We start from the raw sequence: 27,166 nt of genomic DNA, 5'->3' as shown, positions 1-27,166 counted from the left end.
TGGGGCTCCTGAGTAGGCCGAGGGCACCACTGAGGGCTCAGACCCCGCCAGATGTCAGGGAGCCGGGGGTGGGGAAACAAACAGAAAGAAAAGGTATGTGTGTTGATGCTGACTGGGAAGTTGAAAGAGGGTGGGGGTGGGCAGACATTGAGAAACTGGGAATAAGCCTGCCCTCAACACAGGTTTGCTGTGGCAAGAACTAGTCCTGAGTGAAACAGAGAAATCATTTTCATGGTTTGCGTTGCCTGTTGCCCTATATGTGAATATTGTCACCCAGAGAATGTGATCACATTTGGAGCACTAGCTGTGGCATTTCATTTTAGAACTAGCTGTGTCTTGTTCATCAGGGGCTGCTGATTAGCCACTGAGGCCTGCCCCCCACTGCCTGCGATTGCCAGGCTGGGTAGCCTCCTGAGCTCTGTGGATTGTGATGTGAGCAACAAGCTGGTGCTTGTTGAAGTAGGGCCTCTCCCTGAAGAATGCTGGGGCCCAGGTGGTTTAAAGAGTAGGAAACTCAATTTGATCTTCTGGGGATGGAGTCTGAAATGTTAATCAGCACTTGCCTAGAATTCTAGGTACCCCCCCCCCCCCCCCGCCCCGGCCATGCTGCTATTTGGGGCTGGGCAGGATCCAGATTCCTGCCCCACCCCCTACCCTGTTCTTCCTGAAAAAGCATAGACCCTTCTTAGGCCATCAGGCAAAGGCCTAGCTGCTTGCCCCCCTGGGAGGGGAGTTGAGCCTCATGGCAACCTGTGCACCAATGGCCCTGCCCAGGCCTCCAGGAGTGGCAGCAGTGTGGGAAGGGATTATGATGTGAAGTGGTACAAGCCTCTCTACTGGGTTTTCCCCACAGACCCCAGCTAGGGGCTAGGAACCAGGTTGGCACAGGCCCAGCTGCCCTTTCGATGAGCAAGCCCCATGTCAGGTTTCTTCTGCTGCTGCTCCCTTTGAGAGGACATGCCTTTCCCCAAACTATATGCTCCGTCCCAACAAAGGATATTAATAGGTGCAAGTCTTGCCCCAAGTCCAGGGTGACCCAAGAGACCCCCCAAAATAAAAGACTTTTTTCTAGGCACGTGGCCTGTCTGCAAAATGAAATCTTTCTTCCTATGCACGTTGGCGATGCGTTCACCACAAACCTCTAAACAGAGGCTGACATTTCTTATATTAAAAATGAAATGCAATTCCGGAGGATTAGAATCCTTGGGAGAGTTATCTTCTTGTGTTTTTCCTTGCTTGTCCCTAGGTCTCTGCCAATTTAGAGTCAGAGACAACATGTCACATGATTCCTTTTGAAATTGGGCTCTGGCAGCCGTGGCTCAGCCTACCCACTGCCCATCTGCCTGCTCTGAAGGCGACACAAGCCTGGGGGGGGGGGGGGGGTGGGGACTGCCAGAGAGCACACAAGTCAGAACTGAAATATTTGACTGGACTTGGTCCTAAGAGAGGCGATTTCATTACCCTAAATGTCCTGGAAACCCTGTTGCCTCTGGCGCGGGAAGGCTCCAGGCTCCGTCATCCTGGACAGCAGTCTGAGCTAGCCTTGGCGCCCTTCTGCAAGTGGCTGTAATGTGAGTCACAGGGCCAGTCTCCAGGGAGGCTGAACATGAGGCGGGCACAGAAGAGAAAAGCTCTGTCTTCCCTGGCCTCAGGGGAGACAGGCCAGCAGGCTGGGGTGGCCACTGGGCCCCCTGGGATTTGTGGTGGGGATTGAGGGGTGGGCATCGGGGAGGAGGGTGAGCCCTGAGAGGACAGGTCATGCCAGGCCGAGCCCCGTCAGAAATGGCCCCGGTGTTGACTGTTGGGCAGGGCCCGTAATATCAAAACCAGACACTGCCTTAGGACGGAAAGAACATTCTGGATTCTTTCTCACAATCCTTTTCATTTAGGTAAAGGAACAGTGAGGTCCAGATTCATAATTCTTTCCCTTGGTGAAAGCCTTCTCTCATTCAGTGAGGGAGCCTCATACTCTTGTGGTGGTTTACTGATGTCACAGACAAAGCATACTTTATTTTTATTTGAACTGGTCAGTTAAAACATTCTATGCAAGGCAAACACTTCATCATGAAATCTTTAAATTAAAAATAAATAAGTTAGTTGCATCCTACAGAAATCTCCAGGTGCCACATACAAATGGAGGACATCAGCTATAGACTAAATAAGTTGAAATAAATAGTTTTAGGATACTCTGATTGATATAGGTCCAGCATAAATCACCTACTTGTTCCCTAACTGTGCTCCAGGCCCCATTATCTATACTGTGCAAGACTATGAGTCTGTTGAGACTAGGCCCTCATCGAAAGAGCCCTTGATGCCTGAATCCCCAAATCATGTTCCAACGTGAGGATTGGGTGCTGAGCATCTAAAACAATGACTGAAGGGCAGGGATCAGCAAGGTGAAGGCCCAGAAGCCCAGGCCTCTTACCCCTCCATGCCTCCTTACGGTTCACCTGGAGACATGGAAACGGGTAACTTAGCAAAAGGCGACAGAGTGGTAGCCTATGAATAACCCTTGAGACTGGTAACGTGGCTAAGTTCTTCATTGTACCAAGACGTGGCAATTTCCAGCCGAGTCTTAGACTAAGTTTCACCATGGAGTGTCTGATTTTGCTAAATGGGTTGGATTAATTTAAGCTTCTGAATTAGAACACCAGCCTTCTGGGGGCAGAGTTGAGGCTATGGATGACAGATATGCAGGACATGTGCCACTAATGGCCTCTACAGGTCGGCATTCCTAACTGACCACTGCACGCCTGCATCTCAGACTCCACCTCCACACAGCGCTCTAGGCCGCCTCTGCCAATCATCGGTGTTTAGCATCTGAGGTGAACATTATTTACTAACCTTGATCCTTCTCTATGTTCTGAGCTATTCTGTGTGAAGGAATAGATACAAACACCAGGCACTGAAGCCTGACACCCATGTGAGTCAGGCACCTCGAGACTAATCATTTAACTGCTTTAAACTGTCATCTATGAAATGGAGAAGGACACCTAACTCAGAGTTGTTAGACAGGGAGAATGTATGTAAAGTGCTCAGTGTCATGTCTGATACACGGTAGGCATTTAATAGATGAGAGCTGTCGTTATATTATCATCGTAAATCTGTCGATGTTAACAATGGGATTAATGATGACATTTCCATTAAAAGAAGGAAAGCACAATATTATATATTAGGTTGAACCATGTGAAATTGATCAGTTGTTTCTGACCTACAGAGATGGCAATTTCTTCAAGTTCAACCCAATACTTAATGATGTATTTCATTTAAATCACTTTTTCCAACTTTATCACATTTTTCCTTTCAAACATTGCCCCCAGAGACATACTCCTACCCCTCAAAACCTTCCTTAAATCAGTTGCTAAAATAAGCAAAGCAATGAGTCTGGTGGACTTGAGGGCCTAGTATCCAGTTCCACTAACTGTCTCTCATAAGGCCTTGGCTTCCTCATCTGTAGACTGGGAATAATTGTGCTTTCTTTAACAGGGATAATGGATGGGAAATCACTTTCAAAAGTTAAAATCATTTTGCCAGTGCAAGGTATTATTAATTTTACTAGACTCTGCCACTTCAGAAAACATTAGCATTCAACGTTTAATTTTTAATCATGTTCCTCTATAGAAAAGCTGCATGTAAAAGAATAGAGAAATCATGCAATCATGCCAAATGATCAATACTGATCTTGACAACACTGTCAAATGGATATTAGAACTATAATATATAGTACTTTGTCATTAAAAATTGTACCTTGTCAAGATGAAATAAATGTGATAAGAGGAATAGTAAGAACCACGGTGTTTACAAGTGCCTCAAATGTCAAGCTCTTATATTTATACCAGAAATCACACACATTAGAACAACTCACAAGGAAGACTGAGGAATTGCCCGCTTCCTTCTTTGGAGGTCTTTAAAATGGGTTGGGAAAGTTTGATTGTGGTGTGGTTTTGCTTAAAGATAGGGATATAAACTCTATGACCTCCCAAAGCCACTTTCAGACCAGTGGCTTTATTGATTCTAAGAAGGCACACTTTTCTTTTGCCTTCCAGGGGAGTTCCTTGCTTGTACCCTAAACCAGGGCTATTGGTTAGTAAGAGATGGTGATGTGTTTGGACCAGCTACTAGCAGAGGTGAATGTGGCTCAGTTCCAATCTGGAAGTTTTCTCCCCCATATGCAGTGAACTTTGGCCAACTCAGGACACCTGGGGAGGGTCACCTTTAGTCAGCCTCAAAGGCACTGTTGGTAGCTCCCACATATTCAGACTTCTTCTTGTGCCTTGTCCACATTTTCCGGAGGATGCTAGGGACACCACAGGAAGCGCTTCCTGTCAGTGGTAGGGAGGCTTCTGCTCCCTGGGGAAGGGTCGGATACTCTTCTGTCATCTTCTTGAGATGTCTGGATCTAAAGAAAAGCCAGGGGTAGGGAGGGAGGACAGTCATTTCACAGAGCCAAACTTTTAATTTTTGCCCTCAAGGAGTAGACCGAGCTCTTATTTCTCCTCTGCTCTGTGACCAGGATAGAGGGTCACTGTTGGGACGCACATACGGATGACTTCTTTTGGGGGATCCTCACATGGGGTGAGGGAAGGAGGTGGCTCTGGGCACAGTGGTTCATGGATCTCAAGTTCTGCTCTTGTCCCAAGTTCTCCTTTCCCACCCCTCCCACTTCTAGACCGACAATCTTGATGGAAAGGGCAAGCTTCCCAAAGCATAAAGCTATAGAAAGAGCCTGAGCCCTGGGGGTGCATCCTGCTGCTCACCGACTGTGTGGCCTCACCAAGTGACTTAATCTCAGCCAGCCTCAGTTTCCTCATGTACAAAAGGGGGATAATTTCATCTAACTCACAGGACTTGTGAGGCGGAGAATGAGATAATAAAGCACTGGGCTCAGTGTAGACCTCAATAAATGTTTATCTTTCTCTTCACTTCCTCTCCCTAGGTGAAAGAAATGGCCTGACTTTTCAAGAGCCAGCCTCCAGGAACACATGGAAATGAGAATGTCTGAGCTCAGAGAGAAAGGAACCGTGGAGAACCCTCGACACAGCTATGTGGAACAGAAAGGTTGGTGTGTGCCGCTCAGTAAGTTGTGGGCTTACTCCAGCCTTCAGCAACAGCTACTGCTGCTCCGGACCATTTGCCACTAGACCTTCAAACAATCCACATGCCTTTCTGACTTTTCTCCAATTAGGTCCAAGTACATTGAGTGACTTGGTTTTTATAATTCTTTCTAGATTATTTTCTTTTATCTACAAGAGCTTCACATTGGTCTCTTCCTCCTTGGAGTCTAAGCTTCCAAGGTGTGGACACTTGGGTTGATATTTCAGCCCACGGTCCCTCTGGTGTGCACATCTCACATGCTCCCGAGGACGTGTCTTTCCAACTGCTAGACTGTAGGTTTCTTGAAATATAACAGCCACAGTTTGTGCTAAGTTCTTCACATATCGTCCCATTCCATTCTCACAATAATCCTTCAAGAGGGGTATTATGATCATCCCCATTTTTTGTTTTTGTTTGGAAATAAATGAGGGCATGGAGGTCATAGCAGTTTAGTGGTGGTGCTGGGCCAGCAAGCAGCTGGGAGTCAAGAGCCCACACCCTTCATCAACCCCTAAGCCCCTTTTCTACTATGTGCAGTATGGACGATGGTGGCGGGGGCATAAATGTGCATGCTGACGAGTTTCCGACACCTGCCTGTCATCTACTAGTGCAGCCTGGAAGGTAGTGGGGGAACTGCTGGGGGTAGGGGAGGGGACTCTCTACTTCTCCTAGTCTAGCTGCTGGTTCTGGATCAGAGTTAACAGTAACATGGGGGTTATGCATTTGGTTTGAAACTTGTGTATCTTACGTATTTCTTTACCTTTGGGCAGGGGCCCTTCACCTAATTCACGAGGCATTTCTGACACCACTGTGCCTACCAGGAGGCTCTGAATATGACCTGTGATTACATTTATCTAATTAACCAAAAACCTTCCCGAATGACACTTCTGCAAGTCTAAAAAGTGGTGTTAATGAAGTGGAAACCATCAAAAACACTTCAGCTTAATCCTAGGGAAACAGTTGATGAGGCGCTACAGAGACCCAGGATTATTGCCCTCATTAAAAGGTAATTTAAAGCTGGCATGGATTTTGTGTTAGCATCTTGAGAGTCTGTAAGCCAGGCCACCTGTTACTCTTCTGTGGCGGGATCAAGAGTGGTTGGGGAGCCCTGCCATCAGCAGGTGGGGAATGGGGGGGGGGGGGACAGGGCACTTACCCTCTTGTCAGAACAGCTCCGTTTTCCGAGCCTGTGGCCGCCGCCTCCAGCACGCCGGGGGCTTTCACCGAGATCCGGGCCACCGGAGGAATCTGGGTGTTGCAGAAGGGGAAGGGAAGGGGAGGATGTGGCCATGGTCCCAACTCTGGCACTGACTGGAGCCAGCTGAAAGGGGGGTGACCCCATCGACCCACCGCCCAGGACGGTAGTCCTCACACTTTGGCAGGCATCAAGGCTCCCCTGTGGGGCTTGTGAACACTGTGCGGGGCCTACCATAGTTTCTGATTCAGTAGGTCTGATGTGGGCCCAAGAGTCTGCATTTCTAATAAGTTCCTGGGTGCTGCCTATCCCAGGACCCCACTGAGAACCACTGACCCAGAGAACTTGAGAGCACAACTCAATCTTACCTGACAACTCTGTCCCCCCACCCCGCCAACTCCCATTCCCTGTGTCCACTTTGTTGTCAAATCCTGCAGATTCGTGCTTTGAAAGACTGCCTCGGTCAGGGCCAGCCTCCCCATTTCCTCTGCTGCAGCCTTCGGCTCCAGTCACCTGGGACCTCCTTGCTTTGGACCAGACCCACCACTAATCTCAGCCCCCCATGGATTTACAGCGCCTCCCCATAGCAGGCGGGACTGATGCCAACTCCGGAAGCACAGGCTCCTCAGAATCCGGCTCCCCTTCATCTACGCAGCTCGACCTCTGTTATCCCCCGTGGGTACCGTGACAGCTCCCATTCCAGCGGGGCTGGCCTGGCCTCTCCTCTTGCTCACGCTCATTCCCATGCACAACAAACCCTTTCCTCATGCTCATGCACAGCACCGCATCGTGCCTCGGCTTTTCCTTCACCCTCTGGATGGAGCCTCATCTCTGCCTGCCATTCAAGGCCACTTCTTCCCAGAGGCCCTTCCTTAGGCTGGTGGCCTAAGTTGATTTCTCTCGGCCTTTATGCCCCATGTCCCACAGTACTGAGTACCTGTGTGATATGTTCAATTCTTTCTACAGTTCTCTTCTTGTTTCATATGCTTGTCTAGTCTCCCAGTCCTCAGAAAGGTGACATGGTGTGTGTCAGGGTCTGTCACTTAATCCCTTTGGTGGCCCTCTGCAGCCCTCCTAAAGGAGATGGTGAGTGCTCAAGAAGCATGTGCTGAATGGAAAAGTAACTGACGGCCTAACAAGGGCTAAATCCAGAATTTGCTTAGTCAATGGGCATATGCTATGCTTTGTTCCTTCACCCCAACCGCATTGAAGGCTTTGGGTCACCACATTCCTGGAATGGCTGGGAAATTCCAGGTGGAGGACATCATGATTAACTGTCCCCTTCTCTGCCTAGCTGGCCAAAGTTTGTGGACAGAGTTACTGTGCCACCTTGTGGCCTCTCGGGAGCTCTCCCTCCCCACCGTGCCAACAGTCCAGCCCCGGGAACATAGACCCGCCTCTCCTGCTCCAGAGTCCTTAGTCCTCCTCCAGTGCCTGTCAGCATTGAATCAATTAGCAATGCTAATTGCACAATTAGTTGTGCAAGCTCTGAATCATTCTCCCACCCTGGGATAAGGGGCCTCTGAGGAGCTGCAGGACCCTCAGGGGAAAGTCAGTCATGCTGCCTCTTTGTCACTGTGTCCACAGGACCACCCTATCCCATCCCAATTCATCCTGGCCTCCCAGATGCAGGTACCTCTCCGCCAGAGGTACTGTGTGAGTCCAGCCCAGGGGCTTGGGGCAGGTAATCCAAGGCTGTGAGCCACCCTCTTCCCCTTAAACTTGGTCTTCCTCCGGCCTCAGCTGAGGGCAACTCTTTGAGCTGTCACAGCCTGACAATCTATGGCAATGGCCCAGCCTTCCTCAGTTTCTCTCGAGTACTAGGTTGGGGCAGGGGGCTCCTGATAAAACAGCTTGGCCCATCCCTGCCCTTTGTGTGGTTCTCCTAGTACAGGGATGACCTAAATGAGGTATTTGGATTAGATTTTAGGCTCAGATGGGGAGTGAAGGGCTCACTGTCCAATTTGTTCCAGAAGGATGAGGGGGCTGGCCCACACAATCTCCAGGGTCTTTTCTAGTCCTCACATGGCATGATCCACCAATCTGGAGAGCTGCTGCTCACAGAGCCCAGGATGCCCGAGCTGACCTCACCTCTAGCCACGGTTCCGCCCCTACTGTGCCACCCCACACAGTACCCACATACACGCCCAGAAGATGATGCAGGAGATTTTTTTTTTTTCCAGAGTGACCCTGAGCTAGATCTGGATGTACACCCCCTGATCGCCCTTCAGGGAAGGAAAAGTTGCCACCAGTGGGGCAGGCCACGTACCATGACGGAGCAAGGAGGAAACAAAGGTTTGACCATTTGGGCCCAACTCAGGACAAGGTGGATGGGTAGCACTGGCCCCAGAGCTCCTGCCAGGAGGTATCTGGTGTGCACAGCAGTTCAGCCTCTGCGCAAGCCGACCTCTCTTCTCCTGTCACAGGTACTGATCCCTAATATACATCTCAAAGCTCCTACCGCGCATCTCAGAGTCGGCCTCCAGAGACCCTGAACTGGAGCAGATGTCCTCCAGAGGTGGCTTGACCAGAGATGCCTGGTGTTTTGTGTTTTCACAACGTTTAAGACCCTCGCAGCTCTTTACCCCCATAGCTGCCCCTGGGAATTAGGTGTTTCCACCTGACACGTGCCTACCACAGAAACCACTTCTTTCCCCCCATGTTTGAGATGTCCTCTAGGCAATACCTTCTTCTGCTTGCCTAAAAGCTGAATTTCTGGCAAGAAAGAGAACAACAGTGGTATGCTGTGAGCTGATAAACTTTAGGAGCAAAGAACCCTCAGGTAGGCTTTTCTGATAATCCTCGGGCCTGAAACAAAGGACAGGGTGAGAAGTTTAAAGCACAATGGATAGAACTAACCAAACTTATTTTACTTACCAAAGACTTTCCATATGCTCGATTCCCACACAGATTTGATGATTTGGGTTCCGAACTCCCCACTGCAAGGTTGAACAGAGAAGACATTACTCAGTGGTACTCTGTGTTCTATTTCCCCCCTCTTCTGCATCAATGATCTCATTAACTAATCAATCACAAGCTGGGAATTTCTAAAGGCCTTTGTGCCAAGCAGCAAAATCAGGCAGTAGGGTCAGGCAATGGGGCAACTGTCGAGTGGGTCACCTGTACCCCTGGCACTCTTCCAGGCGTGGGGTGGGCGGGGAGGGTAGAACTGAGGTCTAATAAGATCATGTGTGTGGAAGCATTTAGTACTGTGTCTGCAGGCAGTAGGCGCTCAGAGAATGTGCCCTTAGCTTGTCCTTCCTTCCTAAGGTGCCACATCACAAGAGGTTATCAGGAGTTAAGTCTCTACTGCTGGGATCGATTTTGCTTGCTGATCCTGGACACTCCTCTGTGGAAATGAGCAGAGAAGCCTGACTGCGGTGGGAAGCACAGCTTCATGATGTGTGAGGGTTGGAGATTATCTGAGTCCTGAGACATTGGCTACACAGGACTTACGTGAGAACCTTCTTGCTATGCCTTTATTCCTGAAGCCCGACCTACTTCTGAGTTATCTCTACCCTGAAGTCTGCAGCTTCTGAGAATGCAGGTGTTGAGCTGGCAACAGGTAGGGGAAAGTTGGCTTTCAATACAGTCCTTTCCTTGGGCAGACATTCCAGAACGAGCCCCATCCTATCACACTATAGCAAATACAGATAAAACACTCCCCAACCCAAGGAAGAAAACATTTCAATGGCAATAAAATGAAGTTACAAGACTACCAAGATTAAATCATAACGTACAGTGCTCTGGCATAAATAATAACAGCAGCTTATAGTTTTGAGTATTTACTGTATCAGGCACTGTGCTGAGTATAAAACACATAAACATTATCTCATTTAGCCCTTACCATAACCCTGTTAGGTAAATATCATAATAGTCCCCACTTTCCAGATGAGGAAATCGAGGCTTTGGAGAACAGTTAGAAGAAGCCAGGCAAGGATGATCTAGGGAATGGCAAACTGCTTTGGGGGTCTTTCAGGGCTGGAGAAATGTGACTGAGGGACACCCTAACCCAATCTGGGAGGTATTTGCCAGGTAGAGACAGGACAATCTGCAGAAGGGACAGGCTCAGGGAAGTTCCAGGAAACAGAATATAATGGAGCAGTCACAGAATTGTACTGCAGCTCAGGATTTCTGTGTGTATGGATGGGTGGAGACAGGAGTGTGCCCTGGAGAAGTCAGCAGAGAATGGATTTTGGAGGGCCTTGAACATAATCTGGAGGGCAGTGGGGGTAGGAAGGACACTGAAGCAGAAGGATGGCAGAGGCAGATTTCTGCTTTAGACAGACCCCTCTGGTAGCCTTGTAGAGGGAAGAAGGACTGGTGGCTGAGGGCCGGGGTTGGATGCTACACACCAGAGATGAAGGGGGTCTGCGCCCAGGTAGCCTGAGGTAGGTACCAAGAGGGAGAGATGAGACATATCCAGGAGTTGACATTGTCAGTGTTTAGTATGTGACGTGGTGGGTGGAGTGGGGGTGGGGAGGACAAGGGGGTGTTAAGGAAAACATCCCAGCAGAGAAAGGAAGACAGGTTTGAAGGAGGAGGACACATTCCATTTGAACAAGCTGATTCTGAGGTGCCTGAGGACATCTTGGTGGAGACATTCCATAGGCAGCCAATTCTCCAGGGCTCAGGAGGTGGTTGTCCCCATTCCAGGCATTTGAGGCTCACCTACCCAGGGCCTCATGGTGAGAGAGTTTCTCAGCTGGGTCTCTGCCTTCAGAGTCCCTTCAATTTCCAAGATTCCTCGGTGAATCTTTCTCCCACATGAGAAGGCTACATCATCCAGGAGCCTTCTCCTACAGCTCAGAAAAGAAGTAAGCCCCCAGATCTGAGATCCCTGGAGACACATGTCCTTCTGATGGGAGGTTGGAAGACTCAGTGCCCAAGCCTTTCCCATGGAAAGCCCTGGGTCTGGCTTTGACTCAGAAACCCTCCATCTCCCCCAACCTCCCTCTGGAATCTATCAGATTGGGGGAGCTGAAGGAATTGAATCAATGCCCAGCTCAATTTTTTTTTTTTTTAAAAACCTGACTAGCACATTCCCTGCATGAGCTGACTGTCACATGTTGGGTAGATTCTCTGCATTTCATTACTTAGTGTTCTCTTATAGAATAAAAGACTGACTTGGATAGTCAAGCTTCCACAAGCTATTTAGGAAGGAAAGAGGCCCCTAAAACTAGATGGTTGGGACGAAATTATTCTCTGGGGGCGGGGGATAGAGGCATTGGCTAGGAAATTAGAAGAACCAAGATTTAATTTCAGTTCTGTTGCTAATAAGCAGTGTGACTTTGGGTTAAACAGCTTCTATGGTTTCAGTTTCCTTTTCTGTAAATGGGCATGGGGTGCTGCAGACCAGGGATCTGCTACCTTCAGTGTGCATTAGAATCACCTGGGGGGCTTGTTAAATCAGAGATGGCTGGGCCCCACCCCAGAATTGGATTCAATAGGTCTCAGGTGGGACCCAAAATTTATATTTCCAGTAAGTTCCCAGGTAATTCTGCTGCTCTGGGGACCCCACTGTGAGAACCCATTTGACCATCTCTAAATCCTTGCTAATCAATATATTGTTCTCAGACCAACATCATCAACATCATCTGGAAGCTTTTTAAAAACATAAAATCTGGGGCCCTACTTAGTCCTACAGAATTAGACTCTGCATGAAAACAAGATTCCCAGGTGATTCTTTTGCACATTAAAATGTGAAAAACACGGCTGTACATCTATTTTATGATTTTGTAGCGAAGATATTCTTTTTCTCTTTCTACACACACATGCACTCACCCACCCACCTATATATAGACACAGAAAAATTTATCTCCTCTTAATTTGCAAGGCAGATTGTGGTTTTCCTAATGCTTTCACTCTACATATGTGTATATGTAATCACTTAGCTAGAGAGTATCGCTTGATTTATGGCGATAAATGATCATATAGATTATATGATCTATACATTAGATCATAAAAACAGGATCAGGGTGTTACTGATCAAAGAAACCTTAGGGATCCAGTCGAGCATCTCTAAAGAAGGAGAGAAGATGGATAAATGAAGAGAGATACTCGATGAAGTATAATTTCAGTTCTTACAACATACAAAGTTGTTGACAGCTGAATGCCCTGAGAAGGACATCCCAGACTTTCTATTGTGCATTTTTGGAATTAAAATAGGAATTACTTTAGGCTGTGGACATAACAGAAATAACCTAAACCAGCAATTAAAGGCAAAATACCACCACAGACTTCCGCGGGCTAGGCGCAGATTCCCGTTGAACTGCTTGGGGTGGAGGCCATTTTTAAAAATAGTGCTGAAGGTAAATCTATAATGTTTCCAGTTTTCAAAACAAATTTGTCTCTAAATTCTTTTTAGAGATTGTTCAGATAGCCCTAAGCTACTCACATTTACAATGGTGAGATCTTAAGTTGGCAATTTATGAAGAGCCCGTATAATTACATACCCAGCCTGTAAAATAAATAAGGTAAGCTTCTGTTTCTTCATGACTCATGTCTACACTAGTTTTTTCTCTCCCCCGGAACATAACGATTTTCATCTGTCGAACCCAGCTGGGCTTCCTGGGGGAGCCAGGTGGCAAATAAAAGCATCTGTGCTCGCCCAGGAGTGTTTTTCAGGTAGGTGTTTTGTGTTGCTCTGTAGGTGGGGCCCGAGAGCAGGTGCACTCGGAGCAGGAAAGGCCCGCGCCGAGAAGGGGAGGGGCGGGGCGGGGCGTCCACGCCCCACGCCCCACGCCCCACGCCCCAGGTGCTGCGCTCACCTGGCGTGATGGAGGACGCCAGCGAAGAGCGCGAGGTTGTTGGAAAAGACAAGCCAGGCCGTAGACCCCCGCGGCTGCTGGTCTGAGTACGTCACCGCGCCCCCCGCCCCGTCCCCAAGGGAGGTTCCGGGGACTCGATCCAGCGCGCACGTACCGGGTCTGGCCGGGGCCTTGGCAAGGTGGGGCCCCTGCGGCCGCGCGCCGTGCAGCCGGCCCGCCCTGCGGCCCTCGCCGTCGCGGCGGTCGCTGCGGTCGCTGCGGTGCGGCAGCAGCTCCAGGGGCCGCGGCGTGTAGAGGTCTGACTCGATCACCACCTGCCGGGAGGAGGAAGGACAGTCAGCTTGTGCCTCTCGGATCTTCAGATGCACCTTGGGCCCACAGTGACTTATCGGAGTTTTCCTTGCTCCAGCGAATGCTAGCAGCAGTGAGAGAACTTGGGGTAACTGGCCTCCAAAAGGCAACCGTTTTATTTCATCTCAGCGTGCCAAATAGTGCCGTGGTGCAGGATGATGAGGGTTCCTGGAGGGTTCGGGTTCCTCACCAGCAGTCCCTTCACAGAGTCAGCAGCCTGGGCCATCAAGCCAAAAATGTCCCCTGCCCTAGGACCTGACCTGGTTTGGCAACAGAACAGGCTATTTGAAATGATGACAGTTCTGGAAATCAGGGTCTTACAGTCTTTGCGCTAAGCAGACACCTTCGTTCACACACAGGATAGCTTTTTGAATGCTCTCGCAGAGAGAAGAGCTAGGGAGAGGACCCAGGGCCCAACTCATTCCCAGGTTTTAAAACAGAAGTTGCTGGTACAACCCCACATGCTCACATTTACCCCCACCTTGCAGAGGGCCTGTGTCAGGTGGAGCTGGGAGATGAATTTCCACTATGTGTGGTTCGCTAAGTGGAAATTCCCGAAAACCAGACAGAATGCTAAGAGCTGATGTGTTTTCAGGAATGATCACCTGAATAGTTATTTTGGGAAGTACATTAAGAGGAAATACCCCTTTTGTCAGGACCCACCAAAAAGGGCCTTAAAAGTTATAATAAACATACTTAAATCATTGAAATAATTTAAATGTAAAAAAAACTTGAGACAAAAAATACCATACTTTATCTTAATACCAAGAGTAGTGAAGGGAATCTTAGCGGTTTTGGGCTCTTATCCTGCATAGTTTTATACATATCCAGGATGGGGTCATCCATTCTGAATTTCTTCACTCCTTTAAAGCTGGTTGGAATGTCCAATAGTACATGGCAGCTACTCTGAGGTTTGCATTGACTCATTCGCTTGCTCCTTCATCAGATGCCCTGTAAGGGCATGTTCCGTGCCAGGTCCTGGGCACTGGGGGCATCTGCAAGTAGGTGGACCCATCTGAGCCCTTGTTCTCTAGCCTCTGATGGATCCCCCCTCACTTGTCCACATAGAACAATTGTGTTGCTTTTGGAGGACGCTGAAGCAAATAAGACTAAATTTTTAAATATATATATAATGGGGTGGTATTTTGATTTAATGGAGAAAAATTGGATCTTTAATACTGTTATAAGAAATGGCAGGTCACTGGGGGAAATGGATCTGTGTTCACACGTCTCACACCAAAATACCAGACAGATCCAAGATACATATTAAAAACAAAAAACAAAAATTGAATGTGGCTCAATATAACATTTGTTACATATGAAGGGGAATGATCCCTATGTACATAGAACTCTTACAGATCAATAAAGAAGAGGAAAAGAGAAAAATGGGGCAAAAACCAGGAGCTGGCCATTGACAAGAGAAATACAAATGGTAAACACGACACCACAAACATGAAAAGATGTCGAACAGTAATTAAATGCAAGTGAAAAGAGTTGTTGTGTGTGTGTTTTTTTTCCTCTCAGATTGCCCATGATGAAGAAGGTAACTCCATTTGTGGTCATCAGACCTGAGTTCATGCCCCCGTCTTGATACTTAGTGGTTCCGGGGAAAGGAGATATTCTTGTGTGTCCTTGCTGTCTTGGGGTGGAGCAAATGCCTATCATCTGTTTTAGTTTTAGTAGCAGAGCTTGCACTCTTTCCTCAAGCCACATATTTATCTGCAGCATCAGGGAGCAGTTCTTGTCTCCCAAAGAGGAAACAAGAAGAAGCTGTCACTCTTTGCTTCAGTTTACCACAAACAGTCCTTTGCTTAGAAAACCAATATATCCCCAATTTGGTCTTATCTGGGTTAGGAAATTAACTCCTCTCAAGCCTATTTTAGGGCCCAGATTCATTCATTCTGTGCCTTTGGAGAGAGCTGATCATTCAGGAGCATGTAGGATTAGCACCTGTTCTCCTCTGGGCATTGCAGAAGGTGGGTTTTTTTCCCCCTCAATAATTTAAAATATTCCTTTTTCCTCTCAGCTAAATTGAGATATCACTGACACCTATGATTTGGTAAGTTTAAGGTGTACAATGTGTTGATTTGATATATTTATAAGCTGTGGTATGATTAGAAGGTGGTGGTTCTTTTGGGCTGGGGGCAGCCCTGGGTCCACCCTGCACAAGCTCAGTGGGTGGTCCAGCACTGACCACCCAGCACTAACAGTCTGCTGTCCGCTTTACCTTCCTTCCCCCGGCCCCGTGCTCTGCTATGATGTTGCCCAGAATACCGGAATTTCCTAGGGTAATGGTTGTTTGGAGCCCCAGTCCCCAATATTTGGCCTAAGGGCTCTCCCCTGGAACGTGACCCTCCAGGTTAAATAGGAGAGACCTGAGCCTCATTACTGACACAGAGCTCTTGGCTACCACAGGTATTTCTGATTTTATTTTCATTCTGTCAGCATTCTTCTGAGTGAGGAGGAGTGAGACTGGTATGTTTTCAGACCTACTTTGTAGAAGGAGAAAGTAAAGCAGGTGAAGAAAGCCTGCGGAGTCCGTGAGGGAGACCCAGCATTTCCTCCTCTGAAAGGGAAGCAAATGTTCCCTTTGAGGAACAAGAAACTCCACCTCTGCAATCGCTTCTCTGCGCTGTGGGGTGGCAGAAGAGAACCGGGAAGGAGAGAGCCAAGAGGCGTTAGCTGCTCAGCCCTCTGCTGGAGGTAGGAGCGACCAGGGGATGGGGGTGAGGCTGGTTACTTCCCAGATCATGACTTAGGGCCAAGTGCCCCTTCAGGGTGTCTTCTCCAGTCCCCAAAAGATGCCAGTAGCAGGAAAGGAAAGAGAGGTGCCCAGTTCAGAAGATTTCCCTTTCTTAGCTGGTCTTGTACTTGGTTCTCATTTCCCACAGTAACAGAAGCTCTGAGAGGGCTCCGGGGGGAGAGCGTTGGGCCCACACCAGGAAACAGACAACTGAATGGATGGCTGTGGCCTCCTGAAAGCCTGGGCTATTTTCTGGTCTCTAGGACACAGTTTGGGGCGGTGGCTGCTGCTGGTCTTAGAACAAGCTGGTCTGAGAGCAGGCTCTTTAGCGGGCCCCCCAGCCCAGTACAGGGGTAAGACAAGGGAATGGGGAGAGGGAAGGGAGAGGCGGATTTAGTGTTGGATTTGCCTTTCCTAATCAGCAAACTGCCTTCCGAAAGTAGGGGGGATGTATTAGAGCAATAAATTGATGCTCCCCTGCTGTTCTCGGGTTATTGATAGAATATCAGAAGTCGGGCGCCTGGGTGGCTCAGTCGTTAAGTGTCTGCCTTCGGCTCAGGTCATGACCAGGGTCCTGGGATCGAGTCCCACATCGGGCTCCCTGCTCAGCGGGAAGCCTGCTTCTCCCTCTCCTACTCCCCTGCTTGTGTTCCTGCTCTCGCTGTGTCTCTCTGTCAAATAAATAGAATCTTAAAAAAAAAAAAAGAATAACGGAATTCATGGGCTAACACTCAAGCCTCAGGATTCCATCCACTGACATCCTCAAGTCACACTTCTGTTTGTTCGCCAGCCTAGGGGGCTGGTAGGGAGTTGGAAAGACAGGTGAGACCTAGGTGATGGAGAATCATCATGACTTAGGGCTGATGGGATCCACAGCAATGTTCTAGCCCAACTCCCTAATTTTACACATAGGGAAACTGAGGCCAAGAGAGGTCATGTGTCTTCAGGGTCACAGAGTTATAAGGGACAGAGCCAGAATGAGAGTCGTGGTTTTATGACTTCTAGGTGAGTGCTCTTTATAAGACCCAGAGAAGTGCCTACATCTAGATAAGAAATTTCAAGTGTAATCAATCACTCAGGGCCTTTTGAAAAATCAGTAAATTTCCAGGCCAATTTCTCCCCGATCAGGTTGAACTCTGGGGAGAATGTGACATTTACAATCTCATTTCTCCATCTTTCCTGGTGGTGGTACCGCTGCTCATTATGATGGGGCTGGGAATCAGTGGCCCCCGGGGGGCCTGACTGCACCCTAGGGATGCTGTGGCACTAAGGATGATTTAGAGGCGAGAGATCTTTGTAAAGGAGGGAAACTGACTCCTTTGGTAGCCCAAGGACAACAGACACAAATAAGAATTTCAGGACAAAGAAAGTCATAAACATTGGTAGATTCAAGCGGTTAGACAAAATATGAATGTTTTCCTTGGGAACTCAAAGGCAGCCAAGAGCCCGTCAGATCAGAGACAATTCTTTCTTTAGGACTCACTTCCCTCATCTTAGGTAGACTAAGACCTTTCTTGTCTTTTCTAATTTGAATGTTCTGTACAGCTGGTGTTGAGGTGTGCAAGCAAAGGATGAGTCAGGCTGTTAGGGGAAACGAGGAATTTAGAGGAGAGCTCAAAGGCCAGAGGGCATTATTAAGTTGTCTCACCTGGAGGAAGCCTGCATAGGTGAAGACAAGATCCAGCTTCTAATTTTTTTCTTAAAAGCAAATTTTAATATGTATTCATATACTTGAGTCATTTTTTTTTCTCTGAGTAAAAATATTTTGGAGAGGGAAAGTCATAAGCCATAAACATAACTGTCTTTCTCAAAAATTTCCACTCCCAGGAAACCTGAGAGCATGGTTTTACAGTGCTGGCTGAAGTCAAGTGGCTCTTCCAGAAGGTTGTGTCCTGTATTTTGGTTGCTTTGTGTATCTCATCCCCATGTGGCTTCATCACCACCATCTCAGACAACTGAGAGTTTTCTCCTTTATTTAGGTTCAAAATCTCCTGAGGATTTTCTTCCCTAGAACCTACTTAACTATTAGAAAGTATGGTGATTTAGTTTCCATTTTAAAAGCTTTTGTAAATACTGTTCTGTCCTTATAAAGCCAGTAGATACAGGTATTAGGAGTGATTCAGACATGAACACTGTTTAGGGTTAGAAATTCAAGGCAAGAACTTGGTTGAAAACTAAATAGTCCCAATTCCCAAGGGATCTTTCTGGAGTCATGAATGATTTGTGGCTCTTCAAATCTAGAGTAATGCCAAACTCAAGCCCCTTGACTGAAAAGTCTGTTGTGAAACTTTCCTTAAACTGAAAATTACCCACAAACAACCCCTTCCCTTTCCATTTTTAAAAAGATTTATTTATTTTAGAGCTCGAGTGCGAGTGGGGGAAGGGACAGGGGGAGAGGGAGAGAGAAAATCCTCAAGCAGCCTCCCCACGGAGCACAGAGCCCGAGGTGGGGCTCAACCCCAGGACCCCAAGATAATGAACTGAGCTGAAATCAAGAGTTGCCTGCTTAAACGACTGAGTCACCCAGGCGCCCCTCCCTTTCTATTTTTGGTAACACCCACTCCTTGAAAATCAGGAGCATTTTTCTTTTAGACTGTGGGCTTAAGTTTTCAGGGACCAGGAGAAAGGTAAGAATCTCTTGCCCTACCACAAAGAAATTTTCCATTAAAAGCCTTTTTCTTTCCTTTTTTAAGTAGGCTTTACTCCCAGCACAGAGCCCAAGGCAGGGCCTGAACTCATGACCTGAGATCAAGACCTGAGCTGAAATCAAGAGTCGGATGCCTAACTAACTGCGCCACCCAGACACCCCTCTTTTCTTTCTTAATACAAAATATTCTCAAAAGTCATTAAAAAATACATACAACAGAAAAATGTACAAAAGACATGAGTTAACCTATAGAGAAAAAAAATATCAAAATCCCTGAAAGGATGAAGAATGATATTAATAATTAAAGAATGCAAATTAAAACAAGATATTTTCACCCATCAGATTGTCAAAGATGAACAACATTGGTGACATATAGTATGGACTTCGGTGTTTTGGTAAAGTTACCCTAAAACACAGTTGCTAAGAATTTGGTAATGACTATAAATTTTCAATGTTCATATCCTTTGAACATTTTCTTTTTTTAAATTGAGATATAATTGACATATAACATTAAGGAGTACAATGTGTCGATTTGATGACCAAGCATTTTCATATCTGAATTTATCCTCAAAAATATTTGCAAAAGAGCATGAAAAATATGTTCAAGGATATTGCTTACAGCATTGTTTTAGTAGAATTTGGTTAAATAATCTAGAAAACTTCAGATGTGATTTGGGCAGAAAATTATAGTACATTCATATAATGGCATGGTATGCAGCCTTTATAAAGAATGAGGTAGCTTTGCAAGGAGACTTGGGCCGAAGTTGTAGCAAAGCAGCAGCTACAGTTGCACCATTGTATCTTCAGCTTCAGAATGTTTCCCATAGTCAGAACCGCTCTAAGTCGTCTCCGAGTTCAAAGCATTCCACAAACAATGGCAAGGCAGAGCCACCAGAAAAGGACACCTGATTTCCATGACAAATATGGTAATGCCGTACTAGCTAGTGGAGCCACTTTCTGTATTGCTGTATGGGCATATACAGCAACACAAATTGGAATAGAGTGGAACCTGTCCCCTGTTGGCAGAGTCACCCCAAAGGAATGGAGAGATCAGTAATCATCCCAGCTGGTGTAATACTGAATTGTTTCAAAACCAACTCATAATTGATGCCAAGTAAAAGCACTGTGCACCCATTAAAGTATGGCATGGTTGAAGAAATAAAGTACATTTGAAACCTTAAAAAAAATGAGGTAGATCTATAAGTATTAACTGGCATGTAAAGATGTTCAAGATTTATAGTTTAGTGAGAAAAGCAAATTGCAAAACAGTATGTTATCGAGCAATGGAGCATAATAATGATATGTTAGTATATGGGAAATTTTCACTTAAAAAACGCCAATAATAATTGAATGCTTGGTTTGTGTCAGGCTCTGGACTAAGCACTTTACATGTATTAAATCATTTGCTCTCCAGTGGTTCTTGAGATATGTGCTCCTATTATTCCCATTTGAATACTAAAGCAGTTGAGTTCCAGTATGGTGGGCAACTTGCTCAAGTTTACCTAGCTAGAAATGGATAGAACTGGAATTTAAGTCCAGGCAGTTGGACTCTAAGTCTATATATCTAACCATTATGTTCCACAGCTTCTTAGAATTTTCTGATATATTTTATATGTTCATAGTATTTGAAATTTTATAATAGGCACATACTACTTTGGGAATCAAAAAAAGGAATGTTTGTAAAAACAACAATGACTAAAACCCCATCTCATTCCCAGGATGCTGAAAAAATTCTTTTTAATGGAGAATAGGCCTTCAAAAATTGAGATACTTAGAAAATCAAAATGGTGTTCCATGAAAAATTGTGATAGAAATAGAAACTCCAGCATAACCAAGAGGAAACAATTAGCAGTTAAACCTTTTCAGTGAAAGTACAAAGGTGGATTGACAACTTTTGTATAAAGAAATCTGTAAGTAAAATGACAAATTTACCGCATCCTTTGGTTCTAATGACATGTAAACTAATTTTAAGGTAATGCAAATGCTTATTAGAGTAGCAAAAGATGTAAAAAAAAATGAAAGTCAATGTTAGTGAGGTTGGAGGTAAATGGAAAAGTGTTGCTAGAAGCCTGGCAACTTTTTAGAATTCCTAGTAATATGTGACAAAGCTGTAAGCAGAAATCATTTAAAAAAAAATCACTATTCTCTACATCTAGCATAGTGTCTCTTACACATGGTAGGCATGAAAATATTGGAGGAATGGATCGATGGAGAGATGAAACTATTCTTATCCTTTTACTTGCTAATTTACCATGGAATTACTCCAAAAGAATAGTATTTTGTACAAATTAATTGCAAAGCTATTTATAATAGTGAAAAAATGGAACATCACAAATGCCAACAACAGGAGAATACCTCAGTCAGGGATGCTATACTCATCGTGGACTCTTTAAATAAGAACACAGTTTTTTTAGGGAATGAGATTTACTCTGGGGAAAATGGCAGAATAGGAGAGTCCAATTCAAGGCTGTTCACTGTCTGGTGGACATTTGTCAATTATTTTGGTGAAGTGGAAGACAGGAAATCACTCAGCCCCAACATGCCATAGAGAAAAACTTCCTGGCTATTGAGAGCAGGAAGAGGAAGTGGAGAAGCTAGATGCCGCTTTTGTAATGAAAACCAATAAAAGGGATCAAAATTGAAGTTTTCCTTACATTCTTGGTCAAGAGGTGTTGAGAGCTTTTGACTCTTCTTCTGGCTGGACTGGACACTGCAAAGAGAGAGAAAGAAATGGTTTTAGAGAACACGGGTGAGGCTGATGTAGCCTCAGAGAGGGTTTGCACCTGGAGTGGGAGGGGCGAGGAGGAAGGGAAGTGGGGAGAATAGGCAGGGTGTAATTACAATTTTAGATGTTACTTGGCTGAGTGCACCAAAGTTCCTAACAGCATTGTTCACAATAGCCAAAAGGTGGAAACAACCCAAGTGTCCCCTAACAGATGAGTGGATAAACAGAATGTGGTATATGCCCACAATGGAATATTATTCAGCCTTAAAAAGAAATAAAATTCTGATACATGCGGTAACATGGATGAACCTTGAAAACATTAAGCTAAGTGAAATAAGCTGGACACAAAAGAACAAATATTGTATTAGTCCACTTATATGAGATACCTAGAGTATTAAACTCAGAGACAGGAAGTAGAGCAGAGAATAATCTCTTCATTACGCCACGACAGATTTATTTCTTCATGTTGATAATGATGATGTAATCATAATAATGATAGTTGGCATTTATTGTCGGGAGTATTTCTCCTTACATTTGAAGGGAAGAAGGGAATGCGGAGTTGTTATTTAACAGGTATAGAGTTTCAGTTAGGGATGATGAAAGTTCTGGAAATGGATAATGGTGATGTCTGCACAACAATGTGAATGGACCTCATGCCACAGAGCTGTACACTTAAAAAATGCTTAAATGGTAAATTTTATATCATGCATGTTTTACTACAGTAAAAAGCTTTAAAAATCAATCAAGCATTAAAAAATGTTGGTTGGAAGAAGGTGTGTATTTTGTTGAAAATGGAGATACTCAGGCATCTCTTTTCCATACTGCCGCTAAAATGATTTACTCGGAACTGAAATCCCACCATGTTACTGCCCTGCCTAGAACTGAGATGACTCCTTGTCACATATCAGATAAGTGATCAGATGAGTGCTGGGTGATGGTATTTTCTGCAGAGCACCTACAGCCGTGAAACCTGTTGTCCAGTACACTAGTTAGGAGGATTCCTGACTCCCTTCACTTGAGTGTGAATCAGAACTGGACCACTTGCCACTTATGTGACTTGGGCAAATATCTCATCCTCTCCACACCTTCCTCTCCTCGTCTGTAAGACAGGGGGGAATAATAGCACCCACCTCAGAGGGCTGGGACAAGGATGAAATGAACTAATTTTTATAAAGCCCTTAGTCCAGTGCCTGGCACAGAGTAGGTTCCCAGGAATCAATGGTGGTTATTATGATTGTCCTCCATCTCTGCAAGCTGAAGGTAGGTGGAAAGAATAGGTGATGACTTCTAGATCCTATAGCATTCCATTAGGATTTCTCGTTCTGGAGTTTTCTCCATTTCCTCCTGCTGTTCCCCAATTCTTCTCCCCAACCCCTCCCCATTGTTGTTTATAACTCAAGAGAATTATTTTGAACGCCATGGTGCTGTTCAGTCTAGAATTAAACCCCCTCTGGTGTGTCTCAGGAAATAACTTCTGGTATAACTTCTTGGTAAAACCACAGCTTTTACTTTTTGTATTTACTGTGAATTGTGTCTATGAATTTTTTTTCCCTTAAAGGGCTCTCTTTCTCTCCAGAAAGTAAAAATCCACACTTGTCCTCAGCTATAGACTTGGTATCTATGTCCCATGTCTTTAAAATACTTAAGTAACAGTCTAACACTTGTTGCTGCCATATTTTTGTGAGACATTAAGATGGCTCAGCTAAAAAATACACACAAATATTAAGTTGAACCCAGTTATGTATGTATGGGTGTGTTGGAAAGAAGGATATAATACAACAGTAGAAAGGTAATAATAGCTCACATTGAGCTTCACCAGGTGATGGCTTATTTGGTTTATCTCATTCACTCCTCGTAGCAACTCTGTGAGCCAGGTACTCTGCATTATCCCTATTTTATTGGGGATACTGAAGTTAGGGGTCCCACAGTTGATGGTGGAACAAGGCCCTATCCTCTTAACCATTGGCCACACTGCCCTTGCTGCTGAACCTGTGCTCAGAAAATGTCTTGGCTATTTCTGTCATGCTAAACGGTAGCATTGGGAAAAGGGCATCCCAGGGAGAACTATAACCCTGTTAGATAAAATGAAGCCACCTTCTATTTCTGTAGGTAAGGAATGTGGGGATGTATTGAAGAGTTACCCATTTCTCTTATAAGCAGTGACTTAAGAAAAGCTAGCACTGTCTTCTCTCACTGAGAGCCCTCTGCTTGATAGCTTTGGAGAAAGCAAGATGAGGCAAAAAAGGAAGTGGGAGGAAGTGAAATTCTTCCATTCACGGTCTAAGGTAAGAATGCAAATACTCCTTTTCTAGAGAACAACTTCCTGAGCAGTGAAATGTCCATGAATACCAATGAATACTTGGTTTATGACCAGGAGATGGCCATGAATGAAAATGGCAAGAAAGAAATACAGGATTCAATATTTATCTTTGAACATAGTCATTGCTCTAAATATGTAATAAAAATAGACATCATTTTGTAAGTGTTGTATTTAATGGTGCTTACTACATGCTGGATACTGTTCTAGATGCTTTATATGTTTTTTTTTAAAGATTTTATTTATTTATTTGACAGAGACACAGCAAGAGAGGGAACACAAGCAGGGGGAGCGGGAGAGCAGGAAGGACCCTGGGATCATGACCTGAGCCAAAGGCAGATGCTTAACAACTGAGCCACCCAGGCGCCCCAAGATGCTTTATATGTTTTATCTGTATTTCAATTTCCCCCCCATAATAACCCTGGGTGGTAAAGTCGAGCTCTCCCTTTTACAAAAGTAGAAACTCTGGCCCAGAGAGATGAAGTAGCCTGCCCAAAGTCACACAGTGTAGAAGTGACCACAGTCTCTTGGCCACTGCGCTAAGCAAATGGAGCCAAAGGTCCTGTTTCAAATGCTTTTATTCAGGTGAAGTGTGACATTGCTCCTGAATTGTTGAATAAGTTTTTAATTAAAAAGGGCTATTCAGCTTTGATTGGTTTCTTCCTCTAAAAATTGTTAAATGGAAAGAAATAACAGGAAATAGACAAAATTTAACATTTTCATATTTGCTTCCAATTTTTTTTCTCATGTAAAAGAAATAAAAAACTAGACAAGTTTAGATTCCCTTTCTACTCCCCCCTTATCCTTCTTCCACTCCTCCCGAGGGCCGGTAAGATCACTAATTTTTTCTGTATCTTTCCAGCCTGTTTTCATACTCTTTCTGAATATGTATCCGTAAGTTGTTTTGTATTGCCAGATATAGTAATTGTTATCATACATATAAAATTTTCAGCCAGCCTTTTCTATTTTTTTCCACTCAACATTATGCTTTTGAGATCTGTATCCATACACACAGATCTAGTTCATCCCTGTTGACAACTGTGGAATATTCCATAGTACGATGACACCGCATTTTACCCCCTCCCCTCCTCAAGGACATTGAAGCTGTTTTCAATCTTGCCCTCCTAGAATCAATGCCCCTGTGAACATCTGTGAGTAAGAGTATCCAGAAGTGGAAGTGCTGGGTCAGAGGGTCAGCTTTGACTTTCCAGGTACTTCCAGAGTCTCCAGACAGAGTTCCAACTCCTGCACGTGGGCAGACTTCTCGCTCTTTTCTCTCTCTATGTGGCAATGGATGTCAAAAGCTTTATTTATGTTCTGCTGGCTGTCTCTTTGTGACCAGGCTGAGTCTCTCCCTCCCCCCACCCCCCAGCAGTGGCCCTGTCAGTGGCTGACACGGGAAGAAGAAAGGGATTGTTTGAACAGGGGGTCACAACACCAGCAAACATCCAGCCCCCTTCATTCAAGTCTGACAATGAGACCGGGGCTAAGCCAGAGTCCCAGGCTCTGCCAGCAAGGCAGGGGCCACGGGGAAAGAACAGAGGGAGCAGGAGAGAGGGCTGAGCTTTGGAGGGGGTGAGGGAACTGTCCAGTAACCAGACACCTGCTGTCCGCTGAGCTCAAACACAAAGCCCTCTCTGGGACTTGACACCATTCACCCCGAGCACAAGAGCTGACAGAGTCACACGTTTTGGTGACGCTAGTTCCAGGTGAAGTTTGGGAGCGGGGCCCTGGGATCTGTGTTAGAGGCCAGCCCTGGGTCAGGGCATTATTTGACCACTTTATTAGACTTCAGGCCATTGCGGGGAGTATTTCTCCTTCACATTTGATGGCATAGTTAGAAATCATACTTTTGAGCCAGCTGGTTCTCATTTCAGAGCCCACCTGCTCATGGGAGAAGAAGAAAGAATCTTTCTAGCTGCCCTGGGAATTTTGTTTTCATCTCTGTTTCCTAAAACAATGGCTTGCTGTCACTTTCATTCGCATATTGGGTTACCAGTACTGAACTAAGTGGAACTGGGAGCATTTAACTGCCCTCATTCCCCCCACCCCTTTGATGGATTGTTTCTCAATGACTGATGTTTATCCATGTACCTCCTTTTCAGAAACAACAACAATAACAAATACCATCACAACAGTGAGCCCATCAACCCCTCTGAGAGACCTGAGGATAAGCCATAGTAAAACAGCACGTGATTATCCTTAACCTCTGGCAGAAGGTGCCGCGGTGAGGAAACCGTCAAGGGCAATTTTACTCACCCTTGGAAGGGATCACGGTGGTGAAAACTTCTATATTTTCATCACTGCAGCTGTAAATCTGATGCATCGTTTCAGCCTTCTCTCCCCCAAAGTGCCGGGAACCGGAAGCCTCTCTCTGAACCCCTAGTCGCGAGGTTTCCTAATCCAGTCTGGCTCGGGGATCATTGTGCAGGTCTACAAAAGACAGGCTGGTGCTGTGATCTCATCTCATTCCAGAGTCTTCACTGCAACATTTTCTAATCCCATCTGTCTTTTTTTTTTTTTTTTATGAATCCTATTATTGTAAACCTTTGATTGAGCGTGGAGGCTTCAGTCCCCTCCCAGCCAGGACGTATTTAACATTTTTATTTTGCCGTGTCTGCCGCAGTGATTTTGGAAGTCTTTTGTGAAGTAAGGATGAAGTGAAATCGCCGACTCGGTTAGCGCCAAGCTTGGCTGGAGAATTTCACCGAAAAGGAAAGAAACGTGGATTTTGCTACCAGCAATTACCCTTTTCATTTCAGAAAGGAAGGGGGCTTTTTTCTTTTTTTCCTCCAGAAGAAGTGGATATTCAGTAATTTGTCGTGTGTTAATTTGGCAGCCTTCTAAGTTTCTATTTTAAACAAAAGGACTGTTTCTCCAGAGCGTTTTCCCCTCATGCCAGTACATGACAAGGCTGACATTTCTGGAGAGCGGTCTATTTAGCATCTTCTTGTACAACCCTTCAGGTGCTTGCAGAGACATGGTAACAAGCAGTGTCTTGACACCCAAGGTGGCACAGGAAGATTAGATTTACAAGAAGATTGTATTTTTATTACCCTAAATAGCCTAATATATATTATCCTATATATTCTGTTATCCTATATTTATGTAGAATAATACATATCCTATATTTTGTCTTATATATTCTATGTATACACACAGAAATAAGGTATGTCTGAAATGTATGTGTATTGTGTCAAACCCACCGTCTTTCATTACGCCATGACAGATTTATTTCTTCGTGTTGATAATGATGATGTAATCATAATAATGATAGTTGGCATTTATTAAATGCTTGCTAAGAGCTAGGAAGCGTGATGTATA

At 45.4% G+C, this 27,166-nt stretch overlaps 2 protein-coding genes across 2 annotated transcripts; one reads left to right on the top strand and one right to left on the bottom strand.

Moving 5' to 3' along the window:
- Nucleotides 1-1,988: 1,988 nt before the first annotated feature.
- VXN (vexin) lies at nt 1,989-26,800 on the bottom strand. Its single transcript, XM_027577277.2, has 6 exons — nt 26,102-26,800; nt 21,455-21,510; nt 13,214-13,373; nt 9,167-9,228; nt 6,251-6,342; nt 1,989-4,399 (listed from the first exon to the last, which is right to left on the bottom strand). Exons 1-6 carry the CDS (start codon nt 26,166-26,168, stop codon nt 4,216-4,218), a joined length of 621 nt encoding a protein of 206 aa, XP_027433078.2. The 5' UTR covers nt 26,169-26,800; the 3' UTR covers nt 1,989-4,215.
- Nucleotides 19,546-19,979, top strand: LOC113914243 (cytochrome c oxidase subunit 7B, mitochondrial). Its single transcript, XM_027579303.2, has one exon. The coding sequence runs from the start codon at nt 19,615-19,617 to the stop codon at nt 19,855-19,857; it is 243 nt and encodes an 80-aa protein (XP_027435104.2). The 5' UTR covers nt 19,546-19,614; the 3' UTR covers nt 19,858-19,979.
- Nucleotides 26,801-27,166: the final 366 nt, after the last annotated feature.

The sequence above is a fragment of the Zalophus californianus genome, chromosome 4, assembly GCF_009762305.2.
Source record: "Zalophus californianus isolate mZalCal1 chromosome 4, mZalCal1.pri.v2, whole genome shotgun sequence".
Taxonomy (NCBI): Eukaryota; Metazoa; Chordata; class Mammalia; order Carnivora; family Otariidae; genus Zalophus; species Zalophus californianus.
Note: the sequence above shows the minus strand (reverse complement) of the source record. Positions and strands in the feature narration are given on the sequence as shown.